Source organism: Pezoporus flaviventris, unplaced genomic scaffold, assembly GCF_033815535.1.
Source record: "Pezoporus flaviventris isolate CSIRO_AGI_PZ_B2104156 unplaced genomic scaffold, CSIRO_AGI_Pfla_v1 ptg000037l, whole genome shotgun sequence".
Taxonomy (NCBI): Eukaryota; Metazoa; Chordata; class Aves; order Psittaciformes; family Psittacidae; genus Pezoporus; species Pezoporus flaviventris.
In genome coordinates this window covers 8530876-8543422 of record NW_026892585.1, presented here as the reverse complement: position 1 = coordinate 8543422, position 12547 = coordinate 8530876, and the positions used below count along the sequence as shown (strand labels likewise).

The window sequence follows — 12547 nt, the reverse complement described above, 5'->3', positions numbered from 1 at the left end:
ACAAAGGTTTATGAAGAGGATTACTGTTAATAACTCATAAAAACCTTTTGATACAGCACTTGACAGTTTAGAAACCTTTTCATTACACATATTTAACTTCCCCTAAAATAAATCTCATTTGCATTTTCTATTCTCTTCCTGTGAGGCATTAAGAAGAAAAACTCAACAGTGCTACCAAAACAAAATAGGTTCATTCTTAGACCTGTGTCCTATATGGAATTTGGAGGTAGAGCCACAAACTTGAAGGTCCCTGTAAAAGCTGCACGCTCCAGTTCCATACCAGCTTTGGTATCTTCCAGACTGCCTCTTCCCCTGTTTATGGTATTTAGTTACTTCCCTGTTCTGAAATCCTTGAAACAGCCTGTCCTCATTCCTAGGCTTTCTTTTAAAAGCCACTACTGCTACTGTTCCGGGTATCCAAAAGTTTTCAGAAATGAAAACAAGTAGTGATCTGGCATGAAATTTCCTGAGTTTCATTTTAGAGTTTTTTCTGTTTTCCTTCAGGGTCTTTTTCTTAGTGTAAAGACAACCTGGGGTGCTTAACCTGTCTGAACACTGCATAGCTGAAGGTGGTACATGAACATCACTGTCTTCCCTTCAGCACTTTAGAAACACAGGACTTCACTAGCATTATGCTTAGTTTAGCCTCCCTCAACTGAAAAGAAAGCAGACTGATTTGACTCTTTCTTTAAAAGAGCAAAGAGAAGAATGCTTGCATTCACTTAAAAGACTATCTTAGACTGCTAACAGATTGAACCTTTAAAGTGTAATTTTAAAATGGAAATGTTAGTATAGTATCCCTTTACTGCAAAGGGTTTCTAGGAAGAGTTGGTTTGGATTTCTTCACTTTTCATCTTGACATTGATGCTTTTATCAATTTAAACACACTAACATTAAACCACTAGGAGGCATGTAGGTTTCAATAAAATTCATTTTTTATATCTTCAGCCCATATAACCAAATGAGCTGCTTTCACTTTTTTTTAAGCAGAAAAGATAATAAAGTTAAATGAAAAGTCCCAGAGTTTAGTTTTAAGACTAAATGGTATTTTAGATGAAATAGTTAAAGAAAGCTGAGTTTGTAACTGTGAGATAAAGATAATGGCTTAAATCTATCTTTACATTATGAGGATTCTCTTAGAACTCCATAATTGATATACACACTTCCACTTCTCGCTGCCGTGAGCTGCAATGAGCTGCCTGTGAGTCAAACCAGGGACACTGTTCTGAAAAAAGCACTCGATGAAGGCTAGGAGTAGGAGTATCCTCCCCAGCTGTACCACTAGCATGCTGGGAGACTGTGGACAAGTTGTTTCTGTATTTCTGCTCTCCAGCCTGCAAACTGAAGACAGTAATGTTCACTTTTAATGCAAGACATGTTGATTTCTAAGTAAGAGATCCTGTAAGTATGCCTACCACTTTGCCAGTTCAAATGTTTTCTTGAAATAGCTTGTGTTACATGAGAGAAAATTAAGAACAGAAAGTAGAACCAGACAGAAATTACTGTAAATAAGTTTACTTGAAGGTCTTGTAATGAAGAAAGGGAAGTACCCACATAACCGCAGAAGGGATAAAATAGTGATTAAAGCAGTAAAGCAAAATGTTGCACACCTAAGTGCTCAATAGACAATAAACACCAGAAAAGAAACATACAGCAGAAATAAAGACAGAGTGATGAAGACATTAAAAAAGCATCATATAAGGCCAGGAAGGTATAATGCAAGAAAATGTGTGCATTTATATACATGCATGTGCGTGCATGCATACTCACAGTCATGCAGAAAGAGAAAGAGAAGTATGTAACAGCCTCTAGGTTGGAAAGAAACTTCAGGAGTCACATTCTGTTGGTGGTATTTCACTGCTTCACCTATCCAATACAATGCGATTCACAAATGAATTAGGGCTTTGGAGAGGGAAAATTAAGACTGATTCTAGCTTCCACATATAAAGGGTACTGCTTGTTCTAACATTCACTGCAGTATGTAATTACTGCTTGTTCTAATATTCACAGCAATATGTAATTATAAATACATATAATTAGGTGACTTAGATTATCACAAAATGACTCCAGTGCTGCTCTCTGCATGACTTGGCTATTCAATGTAAACCAGAAGTGAGTGACCCTGAGGATTCAGAAACTATTGTAAGAAGTTATATTTGAGACAAGGAAAAAACAGTTATGAATTTGGCTAATTATTCTAGAAGACAGATATTCAAATAACAAGGTGGGTTTCTTCCAGATTTGTGTCTCAGTTGACTGTCAACTCCAGCTGCATGTTTTCTAGTGGTAAAGGCATCTCTAAGGCCTTTTCTCAAACTGAATTTTCCAACAACTAGCAAAATCTAAACTAAGTTTGCAGCCTTCTCTCCAGTGGTGGCACTGAGTGTCTATCTCGCCTTCGCTCTCACTCAGGTGACCTCTGAGAAAGCTGTTGAACATGATTATCTTTCACTACTTTATTCCAACATCAAATGCTATTTGGGTGAACAGGAAGGGAGAAGACGAGGAGGACAGAGGTGTAGAGCCATGGAAAGTAAATTACACAAACTTAAATTCCTTTGGAACAAAGTACTGCCTCCATGCATTCATGTGAGCTCAAAAAACTCCATGACATAGAGCTTCTGTAGAGGTGACCGATAGATCAGAGCAGAAATTTTATCCATTCAGTGTATCAGGTAAGTGATAACTTACTCTCTAGCCAACAGGGAAACATCTGTTTCATATACCTCACTCCTTACAGCTGAATTTAATCCAGATAAACTATGTCACAGGATTGTATATACATTGCATGTAATTCATTTCCTAGCTTAATATATTGCTACCCAGAAAGAGCAGCAAACACAGCATGATTGTAGTATCAATATATATTTTTTTTTAAAGATACTAAAGAGAGATTTTCCTTGTTTAGTAACTTCAACTATAAATCATAGGAAAACAGATTTGTACTGTCTCTCATACTCCTCTTTGACAAGTGCTGTGGATAAACCAGACAAAGTGGGTAAAAATCAAAGCTGGAGACATAAATATTTTCCCTGGAACTAGGAAGACATATTCCAGCTAGTGAATACTCTCAGTTAAAAGGAAAGCTTTTATGATACTTCTTTCCAGAAGGGAAAACACCGTCATAGTGACATGCAAATTTGTACTTTTGGACAAAAATCCCAATGCAGATGAAAAACCCCTTCTCTAGTCACTTCTAGATTTCAGACCCTGGACCTTCCTTTCTTCTCAATTGTATGTACTTCCTGGGTGACCACAGAATTCAATGGTAGCTTTCTGCTCTGAAGAAATTTGCATTCTCCTCAAACATTTTAGATCTACGGCTTGAACAGTCTGTTTTCTCACCACTTGACATTTTGTATGCCAGCACATTACCTGTGCAATTGCAGGTATTTAAAGAGGCTGGAGTTTCAGAGGGGCCAAAAGGCTGCATCTATAAACTAAGGCCAGTATATGTTGTAAGCACTCAGAATCTGTGGTACCTGGAGACCAGCCATCAAGCTAAGTATTGCATTATAAAGACATCCAGAACAATTACCAAGCCTTCCACTAATGAATGATACCTAATACTTTGAAAATAGGGCAAACTGGAACCCAAACTAGTTATTTATACAATTGTGATACAGTTTTCAGCTCCATTTGCTTAAGTTTCTCATACTTGTCTATGTTGAATGAACAACTTCTTGGGAATTCCTTATGTCAGAAGACAAAGGATACCAAAGCCAGAAGTGCGTGCTTTGCCAGTGTGTGTGAATCAGCTCATAGCTTCTCACTAAGGTTTTATGAAAGAGACATTGCAAGTAAGAAGCAGCTGGGGCTGAACAAACACAGTACTTAACTTTAGAAAACATATCTGTGCTACGTCTTGCACCTCTGAAAAACTCCTGATTGTATTTAAAGCACATCTTACATCTAACTGAACTGAAATCTTATGTTTAGTGCATTGGCATGAACTATGCAATTACTGCAATTACACTTTGGCTTGTACTTGACAAAATATCAAGGATTATAATGCAGTATCCTTTAGCCAACTTAACAGGGCTTTACCTAGGAGAGTGATCAAGGAATTCAAAGTTTTACAAACAGGCTACTTATAGTTGAAACACATCTGTAGCTGTCATGTTCCCATTGCTCTTATTTTAATCACACATTGATTATTCATTATAAAACCTCTTGTGATACCTTAAAAAAGAATCCCTCTGTAGCAATTGCTGGGATTTGATAATGAACCAAATCCAGGAAACACTCAGGTTCCCCTTCATTCTAAGGGTAATTCTGTTAAGAGGGAAGCACCTTACTCGCCAAAGTCAAAACAAATCCTAAGCATAGGTCACCTGTTCTAATGGCAACCATTATCCTTTGTGTCCCAGTTGGGAAGCTACCCCTCTGTGCTCATGAAATGATAAATTATAGGGGGCAAAAAGCTACCATATAAAGGGGTTCCTGACTCACAGCCAGACAGATAAGAGAAGTATATAGAGAAACCCCTCTCTGTCTATACTAACTGGGGAAAAAAACCCTGATGAACAACAGCCTATATTGAGGGTGGCAAGAGGAGACACAGTTGCAGATGGGCATTGTGCAACAGCACTCTGAAATGTCCCATATTTGCTTCAGAAGATAATGACATTTCAAAATGGCTGAAGCAAAACCAGGTTAATTTTTTATGAGCCTGAAGTGAGGAGAGTAAAGAAAGAGGGAGTGGTATTTGCATTTCCATCTCTTGCTGGTTTGTTGGAGTACAGTGAGCTCAGGAAGTCAGGCAACTTTCCTATCCTGATACCATGAAAATGGAAAAGGAGGAGGTTTACACATCTCCTTCCATCATATGCTGCTGCTTTCATTTTCTTACATGTCTATTGCCCTCACTATTGGTAAGAGTATGTAGCAGCTGTTTCTTCTTAGTTCCTTTCACCTATAGGTACAGAGTGGAAGAGAGAACTCGGCCCTTATGAACGACTGCTTGATGGGGAGGAAAGGACATCAATCCCAAGAGCACATCTGCCACGAACTCATTCTGTTGGAAGTACCCAAGGAATTTTAACTTCATGTCTCAAAGAGACAAAAAAATAGTGGGCTTCCAAAACCAAATTATGGAATGGGAGGGGGAACATTGCCTCCATTGCCTTTCGAATGAAATGAGCAGCTGGTAACTCCATATGGCTCTTTTTAAGTTTAGTACACAGCTTGCTCTGCAAAGGTTCCTTTTGATTCCAGGGGAACTTTCTGCAGAAGGAGGTATGGCTTACCATATGTAATGTTGGCAGGATGATTGCCTCCCCCCTCAACTCACCTTTGGGAAGGGAGAGGAAGGAGATGAACATCAAGGCTCAGTGTGCCAAAACTTGAAATTATATTTCCATGCCAAAGTGGGACTCTTGCTTTGAACACCAGCCACAACAGCTCTTCTGCACTTTGGGTAGTTCATTAACAAAAATCAATACAAGCTGCCTTTTGAGAGAGCCAGCCCTTGTTCATTGACACACTGTGTAATTCCTCTTAGCAGAAGCATCAATGCTTACAAGGTGTGCAGTAAATTATGGCAAAACCACAGAATGGCAAGGCTACAGGAAAGAGTTTCATTTCAGTACAGACTTAAAAAATAAACCAAAATACGTGGAGAGGAAGAGTAATTACTAAGAACTAGAGACAAAAGATGTTTTGTCTTTACCTGGAGACCCTTGTTCTCTATCTTTTTTTGGAGTATCTGAAGGCACTTGGTGAAATCTGTGAGGTCCTGATCCATCGTCTCAATTAATTCACATCCCTGTGAAGAAGCAGAAAAATGGAGAGGAAAACCCCCAGTGTCAGTCATCTTTCAATTACAAGAACTAATATTGTCTTTGGTGACATTAACTGCTGTCAACGTGTCTTAAAGTCTCTGCATTGAGATAAAGAATTAAGTAAAAGAATATTACCCTTAGAGAGCCCAAAGACCTAAGTCCCAACTGAACACATTATTATGAAACAATGGTTTAATAGGCACAGAGGTAGATATTCAAAACCCATCGAGTATGTTTGTGAGTTTGGATGACCATGTTGTACAATGCTCTGCTGGATGGACATGTTTTGTTATAGTGAGCCCCAGGTGATCAGTAACTTCCAAGATCAGGAAAATAACTGTCCTCTGGTGCTGCAGTTACTACATTTCTGCTACATATATTCAAATGTATATAAACATAAGCATACCAAAGTGTTCAGGCATCCCAGAACCAGTGCAGTTCCACTAGTTAATCTGCAGTGATACAATTTCCTTACAGTGGGGTAACATGGATGAAAGCATGCTAAAGTGGAGAAAAGCAGGAGTTCAGTTTTCTTAATTGAGAGCTAAAGTAATTCCTAAGTCTCTGATAAAAAGCTGAATAAGGAAAAGTGGAGTATATCTGCCAGATAAAGTCACTATCCAAAGAGATTTCAAGGATATAAAATCCCCAATACAGCATCGTAAATTAAGAACCATACATGCTAGATTTAGAGGTTCCCCCTCCTACAACTTCAGGGTCCCCTTAAAAGCCTCCTAGCTTTGCCTTTATCTGACAGATTTTATGTTTCTGCTACACACAGTAACAACTGATAAGAGACAAGCATTCATACTACAGAATCTTTGTATGTGTGTATAAAGTACATTCTTCTGTTAGATCAGAAAAACATCCCAACATATTAAAGTTGCCTCTACCTTAGTGGTAAAAGTAAAGTACAGAAGACTGATTTCCCCAGCCAGTGCATGGATGGAGTTTAGTGGATTGCATACAACAAAATAATGAGCCTCCAATAGGAAGACACTATAATTGAAATGCTTCCCTGCACAGCCAGAATGAACATAAAACCAAGCAACACAGTAGGGGATTTGGATGAAGTGGAAGAGATAAGGGAGGAGATAACAAAAAGCTTTTTATTATACTACTTCTCCTCCCTCCTCAGAACCTTCAGAAAGGGAAACTGGTCAAAAGCAGTAGCCTTTCTGATACCTGATACTGCTCTAAATACCTTTTCAAGCAGTAATAACAGGCTGGCCAAGGTGAAGCATCATATAGCAGTAACAGCTTATATGATCAAAGACCTCCCTTGATGAAGTGAAGCTGCTGCCACCATGAAAAAGCTAGGGAAGATGCAGCTAGAGCCTAGACCCAGTGGTAAGCATCGAACAATTTGAAAAGCTGCCATGTCTCCTTTCACCAGGAAAGGCCAAAGCATAACACAGGTAGGGGGAGAAGGAACACAAGCCATCTGGAGTCAGTAATGAACAGTGAGTTGAACACCAGCCAGACACCAAAGGAGCCCAGGAAAGATATAGGGATGTTCGGGCCCACCCAGAAAGTTCACAGTTGGTTCTGAGAACTAGAGAAGGGAATTTGTTAATTAAAGCCACTCTAAATGAAAAGATGTCTCATTCGCTAAGAACAGGGTGCTCACACAGTCTTGTTATTGGCATTGACAGCGGTAAGAGAGACCAAGCTATGAGAAACTGTGGACAGACAGAACCTCCCCAGTCTTTCACAATCAGCCTTTGAACAGCATGAGAACGTGACAGACAAAGACTAAATCAATGGCAGGGACAGCTACTGCTGAGCTTGGGAGAAAAGGCAGAACCTGCGCTCTTAAATTAGCAGGAGAGAAGGAAGATCTTTTATCTTTTGCCAGGGTCATAGCTTGGCTTCACAGCACTGGTAGAAGTGGTTTATAGATACCGATTTATAAATGAAAGATTTAACCCTCACTCTCCCCCAGCACTTTGAAATACTTCCTGCAGTCATTAACAAACTGGAACTCCTCCTTGGACAGTCAGGGTTTGGTAGCTACAGGTAGGCTGCAGTTCTTCCTTCCACCCAGGGAAGACCAAATTGGCTTTTTATATATGTATTTTTAAAGTGCTGACCTAGAACAACTTCAATTATTATTTATTATTTTATGCTTTCTACTGTTAAAAGCATTTCACTGGAAGTTAGTTCTTGACTAGCTTCTCAGGACATTCTTTTATAAGAAAAATGCTTCAGAGCAACTGCAAGGCAAGGTAATGTCAGCATGGTGGCTGCAGAGCACTGATTGTGACTAACTCCAGCTCCAGAAGAACTCCATGATGCAGCACACATGGACATCCTACTTTCAGACCTGGTACTGTATCCCGAAACTGTTCACTCACTGCACCTCTGATACTTTATACAAGTACTGCTGTAGATCACACTGAAAAACGTTGACCAAGTGTCACCACTTCCTTCAAATTAAACTAATTTCTTATTCTCGTTCCACATCAAGCAGATAACCAGCTCTGGAATTAGCAGAGACTCCTTTTGCCACAGTGGCAAAGAGACTAGCATGGTCAGGCTGTGCTGGGGAAGAAGACAGGCAGCAGCACTTGCATCTTCCTGCATCCTTTTTACAGCAAGCTGCAGTTAATGTCTGTGCACTTCATGTTCACTGATGGTAAGAGAGTTTATGATAAATCTGATGCTCCTGGCGTATCAAACATAATACTTTATACCACAGAACTGGACAACAGTTCAAATGCAGTTCTTGTCAACCTTCACCATATTACTCCTGAATGACAAAAACCTACAAGGCAGAGCTTTCCGATGCAGCTAGGGTTTAACAAAAGGACAGTACAACTACTGCAAGGTAGGCAGTAAGGCTTGTAGTTTTTACAGCTACCTGCTCAACTTAATAACATTAACCTTTGGTAAGAAAGTTAAAAAGCCAAACAAATTTAACTTTAAGAAAGGTTAGAAAACTCAATACCACACAGCAGGAAAGAAAACAATACAGTGCTTCTGATGACAGTATAACTTTTGCTGAGTGACAGGATGAGACACACAGATTTAGGCTTTGGCTGTTCTGTCTTATTATAGCAGTTATGGAAGGCACATCGCTAAAGGAGGAGTGTGCCAGACACACATAATAGGATTATTGAACCCTATATTTCAGACAGACACACAAATCAGACAGGCACTGAAATGTCAATCTGAACATCTCAGCATTTCTCCCATTTTTAGAAATATTAAGCATCACAGCATGTGTATTTGAGGAAAGCAGTGTGTAGGTGTCCATTCCCCCATGTCCTTATTAATCTTTTTTTAAAAGAAAGTCATGTTTGTTCTTTCTCTATTCTTTCTGAGCATAAGAGTATAATTAGGACAGAATACATAAAATACTCTAATTTGTACCCTATCTCCAAAACTCTCTTAATGGCAAGCCATTCAAATCTATCTTTGGAAGCCTGTGTCTGGCTGTGCTCACTAAGTTGCACCAGTGATGTCCCGATCAGGCTTTTAACAATTCCTGTTGCACTGAGGCTCAATTTTGAGGTATCAGTCTCAACACATGCTCTTATGTATAGTGTTAATGACAGACACACGATAACCATATATCCTCAAGTTAGAAGAAGGGATACAGCTTAAAGAGCCTTTCAAAACACAGCATAAGTAGAATTTAAGGAACCTATATAAATTAAATGGTATTTCTACACATTCTCCTTCCCCTAGACCACACCTGCTCTCTCACCTGCCCAAACCTAGTCAGTCCAATACCCCACAGAGCAACTGAGTAAGAGCCATAGATTCACAGAACTATTTCAGTTGGAGGGGACTTTTCAAAGTCACCTGTTCCAACCCCTCATTCAAGAGCAGGTTAGATGTACATAGGTTGCTCAAGGCCCTTTTCAGTCTAGGTTGAGCATCTCCCAGAATGGAGATTCCACAACTTCTCTGGGCAACCACTTTCAGTGCCTCACCCCTCTGGTATCCTCTTTCACTTTTACCCACTCAGACAATGACAAACTTAAACACTCTTCATATACTAGCTGCATTCACCTGAATGTTTTGAACCCCAAAACCATTTTCATACCCAAATATGCAGGCAAATACATTCTGAGCTGGACTCAATGCAACTGATAATGAAAACCAGCTGTAGGAAAAAGCATACATGGATCCAAGCAAAGTGCTGCTCTAGACCAGGCACCAATGAGCAGAAAGGGACTACAGGGTCTGACTGCAGGTTTTGGACCAAGACTAGCGAAGAAGATGAACATGTGGATGCGCAATCAAGTTTAACAGAAGACAGACATCATGTTCTATTACTTCATCTATAATAGAAGAGTGATGTTATAAGACCAGACATTCAAGCAGTGTCAGAAACTAAAAAACCCAACTAGTTTGGGAAACATTTTCTGCAGAGATGGCAGTCACCCAGACAGTGGTTGTCTGTATTGCTGACCCAGTGTTTCACAGCTGACCTGAAACATTTCCCAGAATAGAAACCAGGACTAGCATGGGATAAAGATGAAGCAGGCAAGAATGTCACATGAAGTTTTTGAAAACATTTAACAGAGACAGGACTGGAGAAAGAATAAGAACATACAGCTTGAGCTATAGCTTGGGAGTGGGATGCAAGTATAGAAGGCAAAGCAGTTCACCGATTTCTTTTGGGAATTTCAGATACTGCTGAACAACAAGTATTGAACAGCTTCTCTTCTGATCAGCTTAATTGTATGAATTGCCTTTTGATTTCTGCAGTAGAGAACAAAACAAATATGTGTAATTGGTGAAAATGATTTTGGATATTTAAATAGCCAAAAATACATAATTAAGTGAAATGCATTTTCTTTCAGTATTTGGATTCAATTTTGGCTTGGCATCAGCACAAAGCTCATACTGTACAGATTGCTTGGCCTTCAGTTCTGGGTGGATGATGTTTTCACTTGTCCAATCGCACATTAAGTGGCACTGCCACTTAGATTAACTAAAATAATTTATTAGTATAGTTGAAGCATATGCACTGGAAGCCAAATGACTGAAATCCACTCTCAACTGAAAGCCCCATTACTGCAAAACAAACCAAGAATGCTTCAGTTTGACCATCACTTCTAACTTTATATAATACCACTTATTAAATAAGAACTATGTGGTGGCATGAAAATAAAACAGTAAATGTATGTAAACATATGCGCACCCCCACAAACCAACAGCTCCATGAACTTGTCAAATTTGACAAGTGTTAAAAAAAGATTAAAAAATAAGAGCTCTATAGTTGAAACTTCAGACTGCAGCAGCTGCAGCCACTCCTCCCTTCCCCTATTTCTATTTTGATATGGTCTTTTTCAAAGTAAATAAAATGTTTCCTGTTTTTGTTTTTGATGAGGCAGCATGTGGCTTCTGGTGGAGTATAGCTTTGTTATACCATACATTTGATGTTGAGATAGCAGCCATGAGAGTTCCTCTGCATTAATGAGGTTGCTCCCTTTCAAAAGGAAAAGTCTATTATTCATTAAATCATGACAATTACTTAAAATGAACAAAATATGAGTCTGTTTAGTTGGTATTCGACCAATACCAAAGAAAGCCAACATGCCGCCTTTGCCAAAGAAACCAAACCCAAGCATAAAACAAAAGAAAAAACAACCAAAAACTGAACAGCACAGTTAATATTCCATCTGCTGGATAAATTCCCAGAGTTTATACACAAACACATATATGCACACTGGATGGAATAAATCTTCTGATTTATTGAGTTTGGCGAATGAAAGCAGACAGCTTAAATACTCACCAACAGGTCAGAAAGTGCACTAAAATATAAATCATTGCAACACCTTTATCAGAAGACCACTGACATCTTTTAAAACTTTTAAATAAAGCAGAAAAGTAAGCATGTTGCATGAGAAAGCAGGTAGAAAGGTCTGTCAGGAGCTGCAGTCTCATCTGTACAATCCATATCTCTCCATACCCATTTCTGGCACTTAAAGACTGTAGACCTACATTTGTACATCCCTGTGCAACCCATACATGTTATTTCTCCAATCTCATGATTAAAACTGAGCACAATGCAGAAGTGACAGCCACCTGCTATTTTTGGATCTTCTCTGAAATATCCCTTATGTGCCCTTCCTTCTCTGAAAAGAGAAAGAGTTTTAATTGATGGTCAGGCTCCCTCTGTAATTAGCACTGGGAAAAGCTTTTGTCTACCAAGCTGACTGGGCCCTTTGGCTCCTAACCTAGTGATAGGATCGATTATGGTACCTTGCTTTTCTTGGAAAATAACTTGGAAATAGGAACTGCTCTCTATCTGTGTGCATTTATGTATGAAGAGATGAGGTAGCTTGTGTAAGGGGAATCAGAGTCCTGGAATAGCACCAGTCTCTGACAGAAGGGAAGCACACGCCACCCAGACATGTCAGTGAGAGTCTGTCTTGTTGACCTGGATGCACTTTGAACCAAGACTAAGAACTGCATCTGTCCTGGGTTGAGCAGTAGCCGTCATTTTTTCTCCTTCTTAGTAGCTGATGCAGTGCTGTGTTTTTGACTTTTGGCTTGGGAACAGCGCTGGTAACACCGATGTTTTTTGTTACTACATTACAGAGTAATGTTTACTCTGACCAAGGACTTTGTGAGCCTCATGCTCTGCCAGGGAGGAGGGGAAGCTGGGAGGAAGCAGAGACAGGACCTGACCCAAACTAACCAAAGAGGTATTCCATACCACAGCACGTCATGCCCAGGATGTAACTGAGAGTTAGTCAGAAGGGCTGGTTCACTGCGGGGTTGAAATAGGTATCAGCCAGTGC

At 39.5% G+C, this 12547-nt stretch overlaps 1 protein-coding gene across 10 annotated transcripts in view; it reads right to left on the bottom strand.

Annotated features, from left to right (window-relative positions):
* TPK1 (thiamin pyrophosphokinase 1) overlaps window positions 1-12547 on the bottom strand; it is a 284251-nt gene that overhangs the window by 109476 nt on the left and 162228 nt on the right. For 8 of the 10 annotated variants that reach the window (XR_009745350.1, XM_061464636.1, XM_061464643.1 and 5 more), the window contains one exon: window positions 5672-5767. The exons of the other annotated variants lie outside the window; for them this stretch is intronic. Coding sequence is in view for 7 of the 8 variants with exons in the window: in XM_061464636.1 (XP_061320620.1) it covers window positions 5672-5767 (96 nt within the window). In the remaining variant the exon portion in view is untranslated. The remainder of the gene's footprint in view (window positions 1-5671; window positions 5768-12547) is intronic. 10 annotated transcript variants of the gene reach the window in all.